This window comes from Schistocerca gregaria, chromosome 3 (assembly GCF_023897955.1).
Source record: "Schistocerca gregaria isolate iqSchGreg1 chromosome 3, iqSchGreg1.2, whole genome shotgun sequence".
Lineage (NCBI taxonomy): Eukaryota > Metazoa > Arthropoda > Insecta > Orthoptera > Acrididae > Schistocerca > Schistocerca gregaria.
In genome coordinates this window covers 605,623,243-605,645,571 of record NC_064922.1, presented here as the reverse complement: position 1 = coordinate 605,645,571, position 22,329 = coordinate 605,623,243, and the positions used below count along the sequence as shown (strand labels likewise).

The window sequence follows — 22,329 nt, the reverse complement described above, 5'->3', positions numbered from 1 at the left end:
TTATGTAACTAAGTCAGGCAACCTCAGTGTATGGATGTGAGGCGTGTGGTAGCTGCAAACAAGACTTTTGTATTCTCTCTATTCTTTAGCAAAAAGTCTTAGTGGAAATTGTTGATTCAGATGTAGGTGAAGCACTGGAAACTGGCGGACCAGGTACCCTCGAGAAGGAATGTCTTCCGTGGGCAGCTAAAGTCATTCTAAAGGACGCCCATTGATAGGTTGTAAAACCGTGCGATTTTATTCCCGCTGGAAAAAAGAAAACCACGAATCAGATCAAGAAAACAATGGGCAACTGGACTATGTGAATGACGGCTACAGAAGGCATAAAGGTGGTTGGCGTCACAGAGAAACAAATAGAACACAATGAGAGAGGAGCCTTGCAGTTAATAAGAGGTCCCCATATTGATTGCAGTACGATAGGATGGTCGTAGGTACTATGCAAGAGAGGCGGTTTCAAGTTTCTTGTGAGTCTGACTGTGTTTAGAGATGAAAAAAAAGCTGACCAATCGTAACAACGCAGTAAGACCAACCCAGCTGCTGTATGCCAAATGTATTGTATTGTATTGGACTGGGGACCTAGAACTGGGGACAGGCTACAGCAGCCCACTCACCCCTCCACCGCCCAACACCGAACCCAGGGTTATTGTACGGTTCGGCCCCCAATGGACAACCCCCCCCCCCCCCCCCCCCACCGGGGAACGTCTCACAGCAGAGGAGTTTAACCCCTATGTTTGCATGGTACAGTAATGGTGGTGTACGCGTATGTGAAGAAAGTTTTTGCGCAGCAATCGCCGACATAGTGTAACTCAGGCAGAATAACAGAAACCAGTCCGCATTCGCCAAGGCAGATGGAAAGCCGCCTAAAAACTATCCGCAGTCTGGCCGGCACACCGGGCGTCGACACTAATCCGCCGGGCGGATCGTGCCGGGGACCAGCGCGCCTTCCCGCCCAGAAAGCAGTGCGTCAGACCGAACAGCTAACCGGGCTGGCGTACGCCGTATGTAACACGAAAACAATTGTATATTGGGGATTAACATTTCACGTGCAGCATTACGTTAGTTTCTTTGTTAGCGATTACACATATATTTTTGTATAATCATGTTCCACACAGCTCAGCAACGTCGTTTAGTGAACTAAATACAAGCTTTCCGAGCATCATAACAGATTTGTGAGTGGATTCGGGACTTTCTAAGATCATTTCGTTATTCTATGGGAATGATATCGTCGGATGTAAAACTATATTTTGGTGTACACGAAGCGTGTGTTCATAGTCTTCATTGTTTACAATGTACATACGAATTGAAGGGTCAGTTTTTTTGAAATCCAGTCATAATACCCCTCTGGCACGTAGAAGTATGAAACTTAGGTCAAAGATTTTCCTCTGCAATGATGCAAAAGCGTGACGCCGTGTGACGTCAACTTCGGAATCGGCAGCCCCCCCCCCCCCCCTCAATCACCTGTTTATTACGTTCTCTCCTGGTACTTTTGTGTTTGAGAAGAGATCCCTGATGCCAAAAGTTGAAAGCACGCTGATTTATTATGCGAGACTGAGTAAAGCATTTCAGACACACCGCCGCTCAGAATAGACACGAAAAGGTCTCAGGAGATGGCATTAAGGGGTCAATGAAACCACGCCTTCCCTTAGGATGTTCATATAGGCGGTCAAAAACGAGAGTTTACAGTGCAACGTGCAGCAGACGTTCTCGACAATCTTTGGTACTGCTGATACTTCCCTGACGATTCTACACTTCTCTAACGACAATTGTTTGCCGGCAACCCCATTGAATGTGATGCGACCCTTCATAGTATAGTGCAACTGCAAGTTTTGCCCTAGTATACGTGGTGGAACCACTAGGAACGCTTAAAATCCATATTGAGCCGTGCGTGGCTCGTGTTCCCGCCATTATGTATTTTACAACCTGTTTTTAACGCGTCTGGAGCGCAGTCCGAACCTGCCAGTAGGGGAGTTGCAATGCGGCACTAGCGCAGTCGGGTTGGTGCAGCGGTGAGGTCTGCGTCGACATGGCTCGCCCGACCGCTGCCCCACGCATCACTTGAGCCGGGCCGCGGTCTTGGTGTATCGTCGGTCGAACGTCCTACCGGGCGACGCGTTTTTGCTCACCGATCTTTCATGAGTCGGCTGTGTGTGTGTGTGTGTGTGTGTGTGTCTGCATCGACTCTCGATTGGTCTTCGTGTATGCTTACTTAGTGTTGGGTATCGTTCAGATCGTCGTGCAAGTGTTTGTCACGTTGTGTGTGTAGTTGGCGTTACTTCCACTGACGACTATTTTAGGTGTTGTCGGCATTCTGAGAGCAGTGGGTCGGTTGTTGCGGACGAGGGAAGCTATCTCCGTGCGGTGCAGTCGGCTGGGGCGGCGGCAACCCCTGCGCAATGTCAGAGCGTGTGTGGAGCTGTCCGATCGGTACTAGCGTTCCAGCGGAATTTGCTGGGTAGTGGCCGTTAGTGTTCCGGTTGCCTGCCCTGGTCACTAACGTAATTTTAAGCAGCCTCCTTTCCTCACGTGTTGTCGCTGTCCAACATGGTGTGTAATTTTGACAGCTAATACGTACTGCATTGTGGATCATCACGTTTGTAAACTTTTCTGTCTGAGTTCTCATATACTGATTGATGGGAAGCAAGTCGTTGCGTCGGTCGGTCCGTAGCTGTCCCCGGGTTGGGTTCCAACAGATCAAGTGTAGTTGGGCTCAACACCTGTCCCACCTAAATGAACGAGGGCAGACCGACCTCCCTGGAGGCTTCTGAGTGCCACCGGTGTTTAATTATCTGTTTTCAGCTGCTTGAAATTTAAGGCTTATGGTTATTTTCCTTTTTTTAAAAAAAATTGCAAAATTAATTCTTAAATTTATCTTAAACGTTGCGGCCTTTTGCCTTTAAATATTGTAGTAATATATTTTAAAATTTTGAAACTTAATTGTGGCTTTCAGCCATTGGTATTGCACCTTGCAAATGTTTGTTCTATCTACTTCGCTTGAGGCTTTCTGTGATAGATTTTTTTTGGAAATTATTTTATTGCTATTTTAATTGGATTTTTATCTTGTTGATTTTTAAGATTTCTTGTTTGGAGGCCTTCAGCCGTGAAAGAGTTGCATTTGGTAAACGTTCGGCTATGTGTCGCTTTGGTTGTAAATGCCTTATTAAATTACAATAAATTACAATTACGAGTAGAAGGTGAACCTGACCCCAACCTACTTGGCCCTTTCCCCAAACCTAATTACCTGTTCTGCCCAGCGGCCTTAGCAGGCGTTTCACTAATGACAAAATCAGATCGCGACCTGAAGGAGCAAAGGATGTTTGTGCTTTTTTATCCCTACGGTGTTATGCCATTGACACATGCTTAAATAAAACGGCAAAAGTTCCCTCTTAGGACCCTTCCCCCCACCTCCCCCTCCCCCCCCCCCCCAGACTCCCAGTTTGGCAATACCTTCTATGCCACCCTTGTGCATTGTTGCAGTTGAAAATGTAGCTGTACAGAGACAACTCTTAACTAATTCCTAGATGCCTGCAGGCAGGCACCAACTCAACGCCTTCAGTTCAATAGCACTACGCTGCTGTTCTAGCACCTGTTTGCGAGCGTATGGAATCTGAGTGGTGTTGAAGGGGTTGCCTGCCCGAGGTACTTAGGAATCGGTCTAGGGCTATCTCTGTACAGGTACCTTTTTAAAGGGCTCGACGAAAGTGTGCAGGTGGCACTGAGAGTGTGGCTGAACCAGGGGCAAGGGGGGGGTGGTCTCAGTGGGTTACTTTTCCTCTTTATCCAAGCATGTCTCAATGTCGCCATTCCTCCTCCCTCACTGATCAAGCCACAGGAGGGTCTGAAATAGGAGGGTTCAGAAAGTGTAAACACCTTTTGCTGCTTCAGATTACGTTCAGATTTCGTCGTATGGCTTTTATCCGTCTCTAGTGTTTCCGCCCTCTGTACTGGAGCAGAACTTGGAGTCGCACAACACTCAGGTCAGATCCCGCTCAGTCGGGTTGCAGACCCACAGTGTCCTTAGAGAAGGGTTGAATCGTCCGGTAGGTGTCAGCTGTAGTAAAGATTGCCAAAAACTTCGTTCTGTTGTGCATCACACTGTAAACCGTGATTTTTAACCGCGAGCTGTGTGTAAACTGACGCCACAAGGGAAGGTGTGGTTCCAAAGCCACCCTTTATGCCACCTACTGAGAGCTTTCGGTGTCATTCTGAACGGCGGTGTTTGCCTCGCCCACGCATAAGGAAACGGCGCTGGGCGTCGCTTTATGACCTCAATCGCAGAGACGTCAAGATGGATGTGTGATGTGGGTAGGAGTGGTGGGGGGGGGGGGGGGGGGGGGAGGGAAGGTTTTACTCCCTCGTCATAGCGTGACAGGTCCACGATGGCGATGGACAGAATACTTGCTAAACTCGGCGCCGATGTGACATCGTTAACACGCGTTACACCTCGTATGAACTTCCGAGCTCTGGACTTGCTTTCGATTCTGTCGGCACCTTTGTGTTCGAAGCGTCACCCACTCCGAAGCTGACGTCGCGTGGCGCCATTCTTTTTCTTACTTGCAGATGAATGTTGTAGACATCTTTGAGCCAAATTTCTAAATTCTACCAGGCAAGGGACGAAGATGACGGGGTATCAAAAAAGTGACCCTTTTATTATTTTGTGCCGTGTATGTATAACAGATCTCGTGTACAACGTCGGTAGCCCTACGAGGCTCTCTGTGAACGCAGCTATTGCCTAAGGGAAGGTTGCAGCGCCAGAAGACTGTATGGAATCGCACGAAGATCTGCAGGGCATCGAAAATTGGTGCAGGACTTGGAAATTGACCCCAAACATAAATAAATGCAAACGACTGCACTTAAATACTGTCAGATTACGCTATTGGTAAAAGTACTGGAAACTATAAAAACTGTAAACTACCTAGGAGTAACCGTTTGGAGTGACATAAACTGGAATGATCATATAAAACAAACTGTACGAAAAGCAGATGCCAGACTGAGTTTCATTCAGAGATTCTTAAGAAAAAGTAATTCACCCACGAAGGAAGTCGCTTACCAGACACTTCTTCGACCGATAATTCATCTGTGTGGGACGCATACGACGTGAAATTAACAGAAGAGACAGATAAGATCCAACGAAGGGGGCACGTTGCGGCGGCGAGGTTCCTTTCGTCCTTTACCTGCACCTATCTGTGAAATCGTTGCAGCAAATCGCCGGTAGGAAAGCCGAGCAGAAACGCACCGTACTACAACTCGCACCAGGCTGCATGCAACGTAACTATTCTAGCTGATGAAAATTAGAACTACGTACTCGACTGAACTCGCTTCATACCATCTGTCACTGTGTACGCATGAGTCATTCTCCCTCTACACAGGCTCTAGACAGGAGCGACACATTTCGCCATTGGGTCTTTCAGTGGTGTAAGAGCGCCAGAGGTGCTCAGCAAACTACAGCGGCCATCGCTGAAAGAGAGACGCTGTGTACCACGGACGGGTTACTGTTGAAATTTCGAGATGGTGTGTTCAACGAACAGTCGCGCAACACACCAACACCTACCACATATGTCTTGTGAAATAACCACGACGAAAAAATTAGAGGAATTAGAGGTCACACTGAGGTTTATCGACAGTCACTCTTCCCCCACACCATTGTCCAATGGAACAGTCAATGCAGGAAATGATATACGTCGACGTCCCCATCAATAAAAGCACTAGACACCTGGCGGTGTGTGACGGAGAGTACTTCTGGTACCACAAGCTGATCCCCCGGTCCCTGTTCCTTTCGCGAATGGCCCATGGGAAGTATAATTGTCCGTAAACCTCTGTATTAGCTCTAATTTCTAGAATTTTCTCCTTGTGGTCGTTCCGCGAGACATATGTGGAAGGAAGTAATATGCGTCCATTTCTTCCTGAAAAGTACTCTCTCAGAATTTGAATAGTAAACCTCTCCGTGGTGCGCAACGCCTTCTTGCAGTGTCTGCCCCTGCAGTTGTTGAGCATCTCCGTAACACTCTCGCGACCAATAAAACCCCTACTTAGAAAGATTCCCACGGTCATGAGCAATATTCAAGAACATAACAAATGCCCTTCAGGTAGTCGAGGCTCATGGTAACCCTACCGAGGCTCCTCTCCTGCTTATGGCGCGGAGAAATGGAGGAAGGAAATGTACTAATAAATTGTACTGTCATTCCACATACACAAACCACGTTGATGTAATCTCATGGCATACATATATACACACATCAAAAAGTTTTGCATCGCCCCGGTTCCCAGGACTTCTGAAGATAGACGTTGACTGTGGATATTGTATCACAGACACAGTCCCTTTGACTGTTCACAGATGTCACTAAATCTGCCCGAAGATGTAAACAGCCATGCATATGCAGCGCCAATTAGACGGAGGGGGTCCGGCAGCCGATCAGTTCCAGTCATTCCACCAGGAATGAGGTACACGGCTTGTGTTGTCTATAGTTCAACTATGCCTAGACGGTCAACACCGCGGATGGATCGCGTCCGTATTGTTACTTTGTGCCAGAAAGGCCTCTCAACAAGGGAAGTGCCCAGGAGTCTCGTAGTGGACCAAAGCGATGTTGTTCGGACATGGAGGAGATACAGAGAGACAGGAACTATCGATAAGATGCCTCGCTCAGGCCGACCAAGGTCTACTGTTGCACTACATGACCGCAACCTACGGATTATGGCTCGGAGGAACCCCGACAGTAACACCACCATGTTGAAAAATGCTTTTCGTGCAGCCACAGGACGTCGTGTTACGACTCAAACCGTGCGCAATAGGCTGCATGATGCGCACATTCACTCCCGACGACCACGGTAGCTGTATCTTTGTAACCACGACACCATGCAGTGCGGTACAAATAGGCCAACAATATGCCGAATTGACCGCTCAGGATTGGTATCACGTTCTTTTCACCGATGAGTGTCTCATATGACTTCAAGCAGAAAATCGTCGGAGACGTGTTTGGAGGAAACCGAGTCAGGCTGAACGCCTTAGACACACTGCCCAGCAAGTGCAGCAAGGTGGAGGTTTCTTCTGTTTTGAGGTGGCATTATGTGAGGCCGACGTACGCCGCTGCTTCAAAATGGTTCTAATCGCTCTGAGCAGTATGGGACTTAACAGCTGAGGTCATCAGTCCCCTAGAACTTAGAACTACTTAAACCTAACTAACCTAAGAACATCAAACACATCCATGCCCGAGGCAGGATTCGAACCTGCGACCGCAGCGGTCGCTCGGTTCCAGACTGAAGCGCCTAGAACCGCACGGCCACTCCGGCCGGCACGCCGCTGGTGGTCATGGAAGGCGCCGTAACGGCTGTAAGATACGCGAATGCCATCCTCCGACCAACAGTGCAACCATATCGGCAGCATATTGGCGAGGCATTCGCCTTCATGGACGACAATTCGCAACACCATCGTGCACATCTTGTGGATGACTTGCTTCAGGATAACGAAATCGCTGTGCTAGAGTGGCTAGCATATCCTCCTGACATGAATTCTATCTAACATGGCTGGAATAGATTGAAAAGGACTGTTTATGGACGACGTGACCCGCCAGCCACTTTGAGGGATCTACGCTACGCCGAATCGCCATTGAGGAGTGGGTCAATCTGGACCAGCAGTGCCGTGATGAACTTGTGGATAGTGTGTGCCGACGAATACAAACGTGCATCAGTGCAAGAGGATGTGCTACTGTGTATTAGGGGTACCGGTGTGTACAGCAATCTGGACCACCACGTCTGAAGGTCTCGCAATGTGTGGTTTTCATGAGCAATAAAAATGGCGGAAATGATGTTTATGTTGATCTCCACTCGAGTTTTCTGTACAGGTTCCGGAACTCTGGGAACTGAGGTGGTGCAAAACTGTTTTTGATGTGTAGTAGTAACCATAATAGAATAGAATATGCTATTGAGGAGAGACAGATCTCCCACTTGAAACAGCCAGGCAGAGAGACCTCTTTTATTATCTAATTTTTTTTTCCTTTCGTCTGTCACTTTCTTCTTAACAAAGTAGTACATTTCTTTTTCTTTCCGAAGTCTACTTATGTATGACATTTTGATCACCTTAGTTACCAAGCCGTTCTGTCACCCTGTAATGTTAAAAAATAAACAATAATTAATGTTCAGGAACCGCTCGAACAAGTGTCTACTAAGCCACTTCCTTCGTGGACGAGTAACATTTTATTAAGAATCGTCCTTTGAATCTCAGTCTGGCATCTGCTTTCCTTACTATTTGTTTTATGTCGTCATCCACTTAACGTCGCTCCTGACTGTTACTCTTAAAACCAGAGGTACCCTCACCTACAAACCGTAAAGTTATTTGCAGAGTGTACATGTAACCACAGTACGTCAGCTTTAAGATAAATGCGGCGTCATGTTGTGAAATGCAGAGTGTTTAGACCGACTTGTAGTGTTAATTTGCACAGAATAGCATCACTCTGAAGAATACTTTCGCGGGTTCTTTTCGGTCAATTATAAACGAATTATTTTACCCAGAAGCAATCATTGTCCACACAGGTGACGTATTTTGACGCGTGTTTCAGGTGCTGCAGTGATGGGGCGGCTGCTGACGGTGGCGGTGGCGGTGGCTGTGTTGGTGGTGTGCGGTGGGGGGTTGGCTGCAGCCTCTGGCGGGTGCGAGACGTCGCAGGCCCTGCTGACGCTGCCGGGCCGCGCCTACGTCGCAGGTGAGAAGCCGTGGCTGTCTTATGTAAAGTCCGCCTTCGCCGCGCCACACTTGCATAACGGCCGCAGCGTGCGTCACCTCATCTGCTCCGGCACTTTCTCCCAGGTCCCCGCTGGCCGCTGAATGCCTTGCGGTTTGTCCGGGCGTGTCACTGTCCGTGGGCAGGAAGCTGTGCCTTACAACACAGGTCGCTGCGGAGGTGGCAGGAACGATAAAGGTTGCTTTTCGACAACTGGCAGCTAACTTGAAAGTTTTCTGAGTATGATACCGCGTCGTACCGTAAATAACTATCACTGATAGACCGTAGGAAGTGGTACAATACCCAGCAAACTTTCATGTTAACTGACTCTGGCGTCGAATCCTACGCGATTATATTTTAGATGCGACATGAAGTTACGCAGCAGGCCTGCAACCATGAAGTAAACTTGAGGGAACTTAGGCTACTGATGCGTAGCTCCCTAGAATAACTGATAACTTGCTGTTAACAAATTGCTAGTTACTGACGCGTCAGAAAATCTGCTAACGATAGTAATAGAACCATAAACACAAATGTAATTCAAGAGTCTTCATCCCACATATGGAGTCACATGTTCAGCCGTCAGCATCAGAACTCAACTGATAGAAAAACAGCGCTAAAAAATTTAGCTAAGACAACTTTCCACCAGGTGGTGTGAATGTATAAGAACAGTGGAGCTACATTGCGCCCATAGAAATAACTGAGCAACAATAAATTGAAATCAAAAGGTGTGTAATAGGAACAAAGGCCTGAATATGAGCCTAAAAGCATTATAAAAACAAGAGTATACACAACAGTGCATAAAGCAAACGAGGTTCAATTAGTGGCGTTACAGAACTTACCTAATAGATACTGTTGCCATACGGGGAGAACGAGTTGGTGCAGCGACACTGTTTGCGACCACATAAGTAAATGAGCAACTTGATAATGGGGGAAAATATGCAGAATTATGAACGGAGACGTAGCTCTTAACCTAACATAACCTTAACATAATAAAATAATAATGTATCAACAGTGCATAAACCATAAATGGTACAATTAGGGCCGGTAAGGAAAGGGAAGGTATCAACGGGAAGGAACAAAGAATGTTAAAATTACAGACGACTCATGATTCAATTTGTATTGTATGTTTTTTTTTCAGTATCAGGTTTTTCTGTTATTACTGAGGGCATACCTTTTTCATTCATGCTACCTGATAGCAAGTTGTGCTGGTTAAACTTTGTAGCACCGTCTTTCTAATAATCGAATACTGATGCTGACTGACAACATATGTGACTCCATATTTTGGATGAAGACTGTTTTTCGTATGTCTTCTTTCTGAGCGTTCTTTGTAACAACCTTTGTAAATTTACTGTTAGTGACTTCCGCCATTTAAGCCTGTGTTAATGGCCCTGTAATTTTATTTGGTAGATGTCCTGATGAAGGGTTGTGCCGGAAACGTCTCATTAAATAAAAGCTTTTGAACAGCAAGTGACCAGTTGCCCTAGCGACCTACTCAGTTGTAGAATAAGTCTCCTCAAGTTTACGCAGTTAAACCGTTTGTTGCCCTGACTCAACTAATCAGTGTTCTCGTGATGGTTCGTTTGAGGAATTTCTTCCGTGTTGTAGTGGTCTACATTCCAAGAATTTCCTAGTTGCAGCTCTTGTCTGTCCTGCGCAAATCTTTTCACTTTTGCATCATTACTGCGACCTACACCCATCTGAACTGTTACTCTATTCCAGTCTTGGCACCCTCCACTATTTGCTCCCCCCCCCCCCCCCCCCCCAATTCCCCACAGAAACACAAACACACTTTTCTCATTAACCAGGCTGATGATTCGTTGATCCATCAGGATGTGTTCTATCAACAGATCCCATCATTAAGCCACATTGTGCCATTAATGTCTTTTTCCCCATTTCGGTTCAGTATCTCCTCATTTATTTCATCTACTCGCGTTATATTCAGCATTCTTCTGTAGCACCAAACTTCAAAAACTTCTACTGTTTCCTTGTCTGAATTGTTTACCATCCACGTTTCATTTCTATACAAGGCTAAAATCCAGACAAAGATCTTCAGAATAGAATTCCTGAGATCTGAATCATACTCGAGATCAATAAATTTCTATTTTCCAGAAACGCTTTTCATGCTATTGCTAGTCTGCAGTTTATTTCCTCTTTACTTTGGCCATTGTCAATTATTTTGGTGCCCAAATAGCATACCTCATCTACGACTTTTAATGCCTCGTTTTCCAATGTAATTCCCCCAGCAAGGCCTGATTCAAGTCGAATACGTTTACGTTTATTGATATTCATATTGCAACCTCTTTTCAAGACATTATGCATTCCGAAGCCCTTTGCTGTTTCTGTCATAATTGCAATGTCATCAGCGAGCCCCAATGTTTTAATTTCTTCGGTCCCCTATCGTTCCCCAATCCTATAGCAGAGTGGGATGCCCACTACACTGTATGTCCCATCTTCTCGATGACGGGATCCTCACCTCTCCTATTCACCTCACAACCAACACAAAAAAATAATCTATGATCTTCACGAGGCAATCTTGCATCCTGCCCGCGACACAGACGAACGTTTCAATTCACTGTCAATTTGAAGAAATGCGGAACAAGTAATCAAATACTGACGAGCAGCAGCCCTGCTCAGAATCATTTGTCGTGAACTGTCAAAACTATTTCGGTATTAGCGACAAAAGTAAAAGTTTCTCCACCGCCTAGCAGGTCACACGCTGCGTACACTCTTGTTTCTCTTCATTCTTCTCTACGTATACTCCTACACTGGCGACGAAGCATACCATAATTGTCTGCGTGCCTCCGTGCGCACTCTAGCATCTCTCGTGTTTCTCTTACGATCTTTTCATCGCGTAAACTCTGTTAAACCAAAAACATTATACCCACTTACTTAGTACCATGTTGTTGTACCTTTGTAACGCAATACATCAGCGTTTCTGCATGGCATGAATTCTACAAGTCGATGATACATTTCCAGAGGTATGTGGCAGCAGGTATTTACGCACAGGTCCCGCGCGCCTCCTAAATTACGGACTGGCGGTTTGTGGACCTGGATCTAGCATCTGATAGCGTCCCAAAAAAAAAATGTGTTCCATGGGGCTCAGACCAGACAAATTTGGTGAGCAAAGCATCAACTTAATTTAATTGTTATTCTCTTCAGTCCACTGTAACACGACTTTGCCCTGGTGACACGGATAGTTATCCTACTGGAAAATTCCATTGCCATTTGCGGAAGACATCAAGTAATAACGGATGCTCACGGCCCGCAATTATGTTGACAGATGTCGTGCGTCTTCAGTTGCCACCTTAGGTCACATGGAAGCCCAGATGAGACTCGCCACTGGTCTGCGTCCGCGGCACGGTCTATGTTTCGGAACACGTACGGGTCGTCTTCTGCGAAGCCTAATGTTCAACAAAATGCTCTGAACGGTGTAACCCGGAACACTTGCCGCTGCACCAGCACTGAATTCTGTCGTCAGATCTGCCACTGTTCGCCGCCTACGCTGCTTTGCAGAGTGGGCAAGCCTCTGATTTCCACGTTCTGTGATGACGGGTGCATGTTCAACACCTTGTCGACTACTTGTGGTCTCACCGTTCTTCAGACACTTTCCATAGATGCCGAAGAAAGTAATACGGGAACAGACGACCACCTTCGACATTGCTGAGATGCTCTTTCGTAATCTTATGGCTATAACAATATACTGTTTGTATCAATTGAAGGCGTAGGGGAAGAAAGGAAAGGAAAGGGAAGGAATTATTTATGTCAGCTGCATCCAGACTTTATGCGGAACTAGCGACGACGAGTGAAAACGTGTACAGGACCGGGATTCAAATTTAACCACTACTCCATGCCTGTATAGTGTTTCTACCACTTGCGTGAACTGTCTCGACATGCCTCATGGTCGATCCACAGTCTGAGCGCCGCCTGTCCGCAGCCCCTGTCCATGTCCTCCATGCTCGCCACTTTGAGACTCACACAGCAGGTCGAACGTAACTATGCATCCGTACTGAAGGTGGTGGGGTCATGGCCCATCGAGGCGAATAAATTACATGAATGTGTGATGCAGTCTCCTGTTTGTCAAAGACACTTACTTCACTGGCTGTAGTCATCTGCAGCCCGTATAGTCTCTAGATTGATTCCCAGTTGGTCTCTGCGCTGCTTGTGTACTCTCCTTTCTGCGTCACGTGCCCGCAGCGCTTCCTGTCGGTATTCAATAACGCGATGGGCAGTGCTACCAGCGTTTCGGCTGGTCAGTGTATGGTGTCCTAGAATAGGTTACCACTTCGTCTCAAGTATTTAATGTCTGAAATTTGACAGTGTCTCGCGAGAAGAACGTTGTACTACTTCGAAAGCGACCTACGTAACGCTCCTAAGAATCTCCATAACACCATACTATAGATTAAATCTGCAGCTTACAAATATGCTTCTAAATTACATCAACTTCCTCCATTAAAGTGTAGTGGTGAGACTCCCAAACACCGGAGCTGTTTTTTTTTAAAAAAAACCTATTACAAAAGAATTGTGTGCGCTAAAATCTCCCAGAGACAAAGTCGTCCATTTCGTCTACTCTTCATTTTGCGCTTCGTTCCTTTGCATATCACATAAACAGTTAATCGCTGTGACACAAGCCCTGGAGCACGCCACTACAACTGTACTCAACAACTGTTGGATTTTTGTTTTTACTCATGTCTTAATCCTTTTTTAGTGTGGACAGTACACATCAGACCTAACCGTTCCTGCTAGGAAGATCAATATAAAATACCGAATTACCGCCCACTACTGTAGCAAAATAGTAGAAACTTAAATTAAAAATGGATGAATAAAGATATTTCTGCATTTAAGTTGCTATTATCTGTGATTTATACGTATTGAATGCTGTCGTCAATGGATATTGTTATTTACCATTCTGATCTTACGTCAGGTTCATAAGAGAAGCGTTTTCCTGTAGGCAACAAAATTTTCATCAGAAACTGCATTCTGCTGCCCACACAGTAAAGTCTTCCTTGGGGTCGCCCTAAACATTTTCGTAAACATTAACCACCGAAAATACCATTCGTTTGTGGGGTATTTCCCTATGTTCATACCTTTGTAATCAGTAAACAAGTCCTGCTTGAAAGTGCGAGCAACTTGACGCTCAGCAGGAGGAGAAAAATAGAAAGTTTATGATTTCTCACAACGAAGATAAATGTACAGCGACTTTACCGACACCTTAGATTTGAAGAGTAACTAGTATCAGCCACTATTTTTTTATGTTTGGCGTTGATATAGCAAACATACGCTACTGGCCATTAAAATTGCTACACCACGAAGATGACGTGCTACAGACGCGAAATTTAACCGACAGGAAGAAGATGCTGTGATATAAAAATGATTAGCTTTTCAGAGAATTCAGAAAAGGTTGGCGCCGGTGACGACAGCTACAACATGCTAACATGAGGAAAGTTTCCAACCGGCGTCTCATACACGAACAGCAGTTGACCGGCGTTGCCTGCTGAAACGTTGTTGTGATGCCTCGTGTAAGGAGGAGAATGCTTACCATCACGTTTTCGTCTTTGATAACGGTCGGATTGTAGCCTATCGCGATTTCGGTTTATCGTATCGCGACATTGCATTTCGCGTTGGTAGAGATCCAGTGACTGTTAGTACAATATGGAATCGATAGGTTCAGGAGCGCCGTTCTGGATCACAACGGCCTCGTATCACTAGCAGTCGAGAGGACAGGCATCTTATCTGCATGGCTGTAACGGACCGTGCAGCCACGTCTCGATCCCTGAGTCTTCAGATGGGGACGTTTGCAAGACAACAACCATCTGCACGAACAGTTCGACGACGTTTGCAGCAGCATGGACTATCAGCTCGGAGACCATGGCTGCGGTTACCCTTGACGCTGCATCACCGACAGGAGCGCCTGCGATGGTGTACACAACGACGAACCTGGGAGCACGAATGGCAAAACATCATTTTTGCGGACGAATCCAGGTTCTGTTTACAGCATCATGATGGTCGCATCCGTGTTTGGCGACATCGCGGTGAACACACATTGGAAGCGTGTATTCGTCATCGCCATAGTGGCGTATCACCCAGCGTGATGGTGTGGAGTGCCATTGGTTACACGTCTCGGTCACCTGTTGTTCGCATTGGCGGCACTTTGAACAGTGGACGTTACATTTAAAATGTGTTACGACCCATGGCTCTATCCTTCGTTCGATCCCTGCGAAACCCTACGTTTCAGTAGGATAATGCACGACCGCATGTTGCAGGTCCTGTACGGGCCTTTCTGGATACAGAAAATGTTCGACTGCTGCCCTAGCCAGCACATCCTCCAGATCTCTATCCAACTGAAAGCGTCTGGTGAATGATGGCAGAGCAACTGGTTCGACACAATACGCCAGTCACTACTCTTGATGAACTGTGGTATCGTGTTGAAGGTGCATGGGCAGTTGTACCTGTACACGCCATCCAAGCTCAGTTTGACTTAATGCCCAGGCGTATCAAGGCCGTTATTACGGCCAGAGGTGGTTGTTCTGGGTACTGATTTCTCAGGATCTATGCACCCAAATTGCGTGAAAATGTAATCACATGTCAGTTCTAATAAAATATATGTGTCCAATGAATACCCGTTTATCATCTGTATTTCTTCTTGGCGTAGCAAGTTTAATGGCCAGTAGTGTATGTTCATGGTATACGTTATGCATTTAGTACAACAGTTCACAGTATTCTGTCCGAACAGGCCTCCGGAGGCCCAACGGTACCGACCAGCCGCACGTGTCATCCTTAGCCGATAGGCGCCACTGGATACGGGTATGGAGGGGCACGTGGTCAGCACGGCGCTCTCCCGGCAGTTGTCAGTTTTCGTCGTGACCGGAGCCGCTACTTCTCACAGTTGGCATCACATGGGCTGAGCGCACCCCGCTCGCTAGCATTGCTCAACAGACCCAGCCGGTCACCCACCCGAGTGCTACCCGAGCCCGACAGCGCTCAACTTCGATGATCTGACGGGAACCGCTTTTACCACTGTGGCAAGGCCGTTGGCCGTTTACAGTACATACTCATACAAATTGTAGTCCCAGGACCCTACACCTTGCCAAATGCTCCCACACCACAATTCTGATTTCCCTTTTACGTAATTGCATTGTCCATAGACGTATATCCACACCCTCTGCAGCCGAGTCAGAGAAGCGCAGCGATGCTGGGAGATCCCCTTGGGACCCAAGTTCAGCAGCTGACGACGTAGGATGTCCGTGATGCGTTTGCGCTGGCAGGGGAATACCATGCGGTTAGTGTATCCAACCTCTTTGTACAGTCAGTATCGTTAGTCCACCTTTCAAGTTAGGTTTAGATGTTGTTCAGAGGGGCCCATGATTGAATTTTAGGCGTGTCATTGTTACGTAAAAATTGCGTGGAACGATTCATTTAGTCTCCTTCGAAAACTGGATGTTTGCCGTCCTGCAGGTGTAGACAATAGAGAACAAGTATACCAATTCAGGTTGCACATGCTTCAAGACGTCTCGGTGTGTTGGTTATGCCGACTTCACTAAACATAATGTCATTACGAATGAGTAATACTGTCCCGCCAAATCTATCTTCTCTATCCTATCTTAATAATTATAGCTTGGAAAGATGAAAGTACAGTCTGGTTTTAACCTTGCACACACAAATACTTTTTTTTTAATTTTTTTCGGAGGTATGGAGTGTTGTTCTGTTACTGACTAGTCAATTCCCGTTCCCTTGTTACATAATACCAGCCATGTTTTTTTGGTGGGGAGAAGTTGGCTGAATTGGTTGTCTTAATTGTTCTACCGTAAGGTGCCGCATATATCGCACGTTTACCCTTTCTCCCACTCCGCTCTATGATTTTTGTTAGCAATTTCACCAACAGTTAAGCCACGTAGCTTTCTTAACTTTGTATGATACTGTGGAGGTTAGCCGAGATAACAGTCCAACCTAAACGTCTAGTATCTATTAGAAGCCCCGCAGTCTGGCATTTTTATCCCAGCGTCGTGTATTTTCATTTCTTTCAACATGGTACCTTTCGCATCGTACCTACGCGTTGATGTTTGTGTTGACTCCCTGTGGCTCGGCACTGACCGTGGCTGCGGTGACGTTTGACTCTCGGTTCGATTTTCCGCATAGCTCGTGTATCCTCTTGTTCGGTTCTGAACTGTAAGTTGTAAAAGCTCGTTCAGATCCGCTGTATTCAGCCTGTTATCTTGTGCTTGGGCCCAAGTGGACATCGGTTCTGTATCAACATTTTACCACAAATATTCTATTCTATTTAATGTTTAGTTCGTTCTTCGGTCGAGACATTATGCCATGGCGCAGAATCGCGTATCTGCCCCTGTTGTTCGTATGCCTGTCACCAAGTTTTGTTTTTGCGTTACGAGGTAGGCTAACATTAGCATAACGTATTATTTCCCGAGTGCAAGATGCTGTAGAGTGGTCATAGCCACATATATCAAATCACTGTTTTCCCAGAACTTTTAGATTAGGTCTCCCGAAACTCAAACTATCTTGACATATTCTTACGGGTAGTACATATGGTGTTACCTCACGCACTGTTCCATACAAGTATACATATTGTGACAGTTTGTGTCTATCGAATGTCAAAATACCACTTTATAAGTTTACTTCGCTTCTGACATTATCGCAGATGGCGGATTTAGTGAGTCTTCGTGCCCTTGATTCTATTTCCTCTAATAATTGCTCAGTTTCCATGGCTGTGTCCAGGTACCGTATTAAGGCGTATATGTGGGTTATATGTATCGGGATGTGAACTTCACATTTCTGTCTTCGAAGTTTCGACAACACAACGTCCGTTGCTAATGCCACAGAATTAATTTAAATTTTAATTTTGCTGCTTCCTTTCTGCTCTATGCCGGTACACGGTGAACAGTACCAATCTGTTCTCAGAAGCAGCTCACAAAAATCGCTATTTTTCAGGGGGTGATATCTTCGACTCTACTGATTACCCTCTACCAAACACTGAAGTGTGATTCGCAGAGTATCCATGTAGATCACAGAAATTAGAGGTCAAATGTTTTGGATATCCCTTGCCCTAGTGTCCATTTGTATACCTGTCATAAGAAAGGGCGTACGGTAGCTACCCTACAGTTACAGTACAGGGTCAAAATTTAAACATTACACACTTCCTCCAACCCAGGAAAATGGAGCAAATCAGTTGGTTCTTTTGCATTCGGTGCGGTGTAAGGTAGACCTCACGGGACTTACAAAATCACAATTTGGCTATAGGCTGTTTCTGAGGAAAAATCGATAAACCATTATTACCATTTATGGAGTAACACTTCTATAACTTATGTTCATGGCAGATCGTCAGAATTTTTATCACATGTTCTTAAGATGATATTGTTGGGGAACTTCAAAACTTTTTTCAATATTATTATCCATTAACGAGGTCCAGACATTCTTTTTACCGTACTTATGCATCTAAAATATGTCATAATATCCGGTCTGAGGTGTAACTGTATTTTGTGCTAACGTACTGAACCCATAGAACGGGTTCAAATGGTTCAAATGGCTCTGAGCACTATGGGACTCAACTGCTGTGGTCATCAGTCCCTAGAACTTAGAACTACTTAAACCTAACTAACCTAAGGACATCACACACCTCCATGCCCGAGGCCATAGAAAGGGTTATAGGATCATTGCAAGGGTTCTGAGATAATCAAACCATGTTCTTAGTCAGCATTTTTCACCAATAAAGCTTTATGACACAATGTCTCTATATAATGGGACATACGTACCACAGTGCCAAAAATTGGACTACAAAGGGTCTTAACATGCCTGTAAAGAACTAACTGTCAAAAATTACATAAAACTACAACGACAGCAAATTCAGTAAAGCATTTTTAATATCTTTATTTCTCTTTTAAGATATAAATCGTAAGCCGGGATTTTTCGATGAATTGCGATCGTTGACCAAAGACTCCAGAAAAAATGCAGTGCAAACCATTTTATGTTAACCTTATATTGCATTTGTTGTTTATATGTCTCAAAGGACATAAATGTATCGAAGTATTAAATAAACTAGCAGGACTTCACTGACCTATTGAATAAGTTTTGTATAAGGAGCACACCCCTCTGCAGCAGGGAAAAGAAGGGGACCAGCCGAGAAATGCTCCTGTCGAAGCGCAAGAAAGCGGATGGGTTGCTCTTTAAAAGGTTAACTGAGAAGTAAGGAGCCAGCTCCCTCTTTCCGCCTTCCTCAGCAAAGATTTTGACACGCAAACACATTCGCCCTTTTTTTCTACTGTAGGGAGTAGCACAGAGACAATGACGGTGGAAGTGAGAGGAGGCTGTGCCGGTGGCAGAGGAGAGGAGAGGAGGCACTAACGGTGGGGAGAAAAAGTGGCAGCGAAAGTGATCAACAGATGGACGGAGGCAACAGCAGTGGGAGAGAGAGCAGAAAGTGATGGTCAGCCAGAGACAGTGGCAGTAAAAGAGAGATGCGCTTCGAGATAGAAGCAGTGGGAGCAAAACAGAGAGGAGACAGTGGATACGGTAAGTGCAGATAAATGGAGACCATACATAGGCTTGGGAGGTGTGCATCCTCCGCAGCAAGGAGTTACGAATGTGAGCGCATTTTGAACCGAAATTTTAAGCATGTGGGTATAGTGGAAAAAATAAGTTGGACCTCCCAACATTTTTGAGCTGTCAAGGTATGGTGAAGACAGTAGCAGTGGGAAAGCAAGACAAAGGGAGACCGTGTAAGAGAGAGAGGTGGCGGGATATACCGTAAATAAGTGGGAGAAAAAAGATACAGTGGGAGAGAGACATACATAGAAAGCGATGGTGATTACGAAGGCTTAACTACAAAGAGAGACTGTAAGAAAGGATTTAGAAACTTCTTTCTTGAAAGAGAGCGAATATGTTTGCATGCCAAAATTTTTAGTGAGGAAGGCGGAAGGAGGGATGAGGTAGTCGGTTCCTCACTTTCCTTCAAAGTATTGTAAAGAGGAACATACTCGAATTTAGTGCTTCGACAGGAGCATTTTCCCGCTAGTTAAGTGTCTATACGCGGATTTCTACGTATTTAGATGTATTCTGAAGTGTTCTCGGGTGCTTATCAGGACGATGCCGGCCGGTTGAATACCGGGGAACATCTGAAGACCATAATACACTGGAAAGCCTAAAGTCATACTTATATGTACCAGTGTTCCAACTACCGTCAGCTGTACCTTACCGACATCCGTGTCTATTTTCCCTTCGGAGAAAGTGTCTTCCTACTGTCAGATGAACCGAATGGATAGCGTCTTGGAAAGAGACCATGAGATGAATATCAAACAAAAGTAAAAATTAAGTCGATTTAAAATAGGAGGTGCCGAGGGAATTACGCTAGGAAATAAGAAACTAAAAATAGTAGGATCAATTTTGCTATTTGGATTACGAACTAACTGATGTGATTATTAAAATTCTTCTGGGTACAGTACCGCGTCATTGTGTCAATTACAAAATTAAAACCAACGTTCCGTTGTATTACAACGTCCTTCCTCAGAGCAAGGCTGGTTTTGGTGGACTAAAGGTGGTTGTGTTTACTGCAATCGATTGGTGTGGGTACGTGATGTTTTTGAAACTTTATTGGCCCTAGAATATAACAGGCTAGTCACGATGGAAGGGGGGCGCGGACAGGGAGCACGCTGTTGGTGGACTAGACGGCTTGTCAGTCTGTAAATTAGGGCTTGACTTCTGGTGGGCACGTTTTCTTGCAGGTGCTCTGTTTCTTTAGGCTGTCGCGTCCGTGCGCGGTGAGGCATCTGCTCTGCGACCATTATACGGCCAATCAAGTTTCATAAATATGACGTATTGACTTCGATCGATTGCAATAAATAGAGCCATCTTTTCTCCACCAAAACTAGTGGAGGCTTTTAATACGGTCGAAATTTTAAGTTTATAATTGAAGTATCTTATACAGTGACGCGATACACACCGAGAATAATTTTAATCATCATGTCACCGGCCGCGGAAACCTACGCAGTTGTGTCAGCTAACTGATGTGTCCGTAGTAGAGTGCGTATAAAATGCAGACCGGCAATAGCAAGAAAAGAATTTCTGGAGAAATATTGACATCTAATACCAATTTAAGTGTTAGGAAGTCTTTTATGAAAGTATTTATCTGAAGTGTAGCTTTGTATGGAAGCGAAACGTGGACGTAGTACAAACAAGAAAGTAATAAAAGCGGTTGATATGTGGTACTATAGAAGAATGGTGAAGCTTAGTTGGGTATGTAGGATAGCTATTGAACAGGAACTGAATCGAACTGGAGAAAAACGAACTTTCGGCAAACTGACTGAAGGGAGGGTGAGGGGACTGTAGAAGGGGACGAAGGCTCGAATATAGTAAGCAGAATCAGATGGATTTATATTGCAGAGATTAACAAGCAAGCACATGATACATTAGCTGTATGAAACCAGTTGTTGGAGCGAAGACCGCAGTAACAACATCGTAATCTGCCTTTAAGTCTTGATATACGAGTACATTCTGCGTCTTTTTATCTTAATTCCCGTTCCCCTGCCAGTCTTTTATCTTCACCTACACTTGTTTCAGTGTCACCTGTATTCTTCTTTTTCTGGCTTTGATAGGGTCGAAATTTTGAGTCTCAAAGTCCATTCCAACAACTTTTACTGCCTCACCGTTGTGTGTGCTCACAGTTTGTATGACAGAGTTTGCGACTGTTTACAGTTGCGGTGGTACATCTGAAACCTATGGATGCCCTAGTGATTGGACTCTTCCCTCGGAGCACTGGCCACCATACGACAGAGATCGCTTTCCAAGTCAGAAATTAACTAGAAAAGCGCGTTGCGTCCCGAATTAACAAAAATAAATGAAGCAATTAGAGCAGCGAACTTCGCACCGTAGCTTGGAAACTCCATGTAGATCTCTTATGTTAGCTTTGTCAAATTCCTTTCCTTTTCTCTCACCTTCATTTGATGCTACAGTGCCCAGTATTATAGCGGACAAATAAAATACATGGTGTCAAAATGGAACGTTAACTCTCCAAATGCGTTGCGGTTGTCCTTTGCGCACGTTGGTGAAGTAGACAGAAACCCTGAGTTACACGTAACGTAGCATTATTCAAGAGAGTAACGACGATGTGTTTTAGTATACTGGAGCCACGACAGTTCGTAAACAAGCAGAGAGCGTGTCGCAAATTATTTATGTTGGTTTAAAATTTCATCTGTATAAGCAGAGAGTTGTGCAAGAACTAAAGAAGAACGATTGTCAGAAGCGTACACCACTCTATCACGAAATGAAGGCAAAAATATTTCACACATCCTTGTTTAATCAAGAACGTGTGGTTTTTCTCATTACAAGGCCATTAGCGGCAAGAATTATTCGATTCGTGCACCATTTGAAGATTTATTAGCATTTCCTACCCTCCAAAATGACTGGAACGGCACCTTGTGATTTTTTTGGGATTAGCTTAACAGGCATATTAATGTGATTGAGCCGATGACACGATAAGTATTAAATAAACGGAGAGAATACGAAAATCATGGTATGGCAGGTAAGGGCGAATTCATGCAGAAGACGACATCTTTGATTATTTTCTCTTAGAAATTACACGGGTAAATAAAACATCAGATCAGATAAAAAATTATTC

General features: G+C 45.1%; 1 protein-coding gene across 1 annotated transcript in view; it reads left to right on the top strand.

Moving 5' to 3' along the window:
* LOC126353850 (uncharacterized) overlaps nucleotides 1-22,329 on the top strand; it is a 233,863-nt gene that overhangs the window by 41,876 nt on the left and 169,658 nt on the right. Inside the window, exon 2 of the mRNA XM_050003006.1 lies at nucleotides 8,550-8,693. Within this exon, the coding sequence (XP_049858963.1) occupies nucleotides 8,561-8,693 (133 nt within the window). The 5' untranslated portion in view covers nucleotides 8,550-8,560. The remainder of the gene's footprint in view (nucleotides 1-8,549; nucleotides 8,694-22,329) is intronic.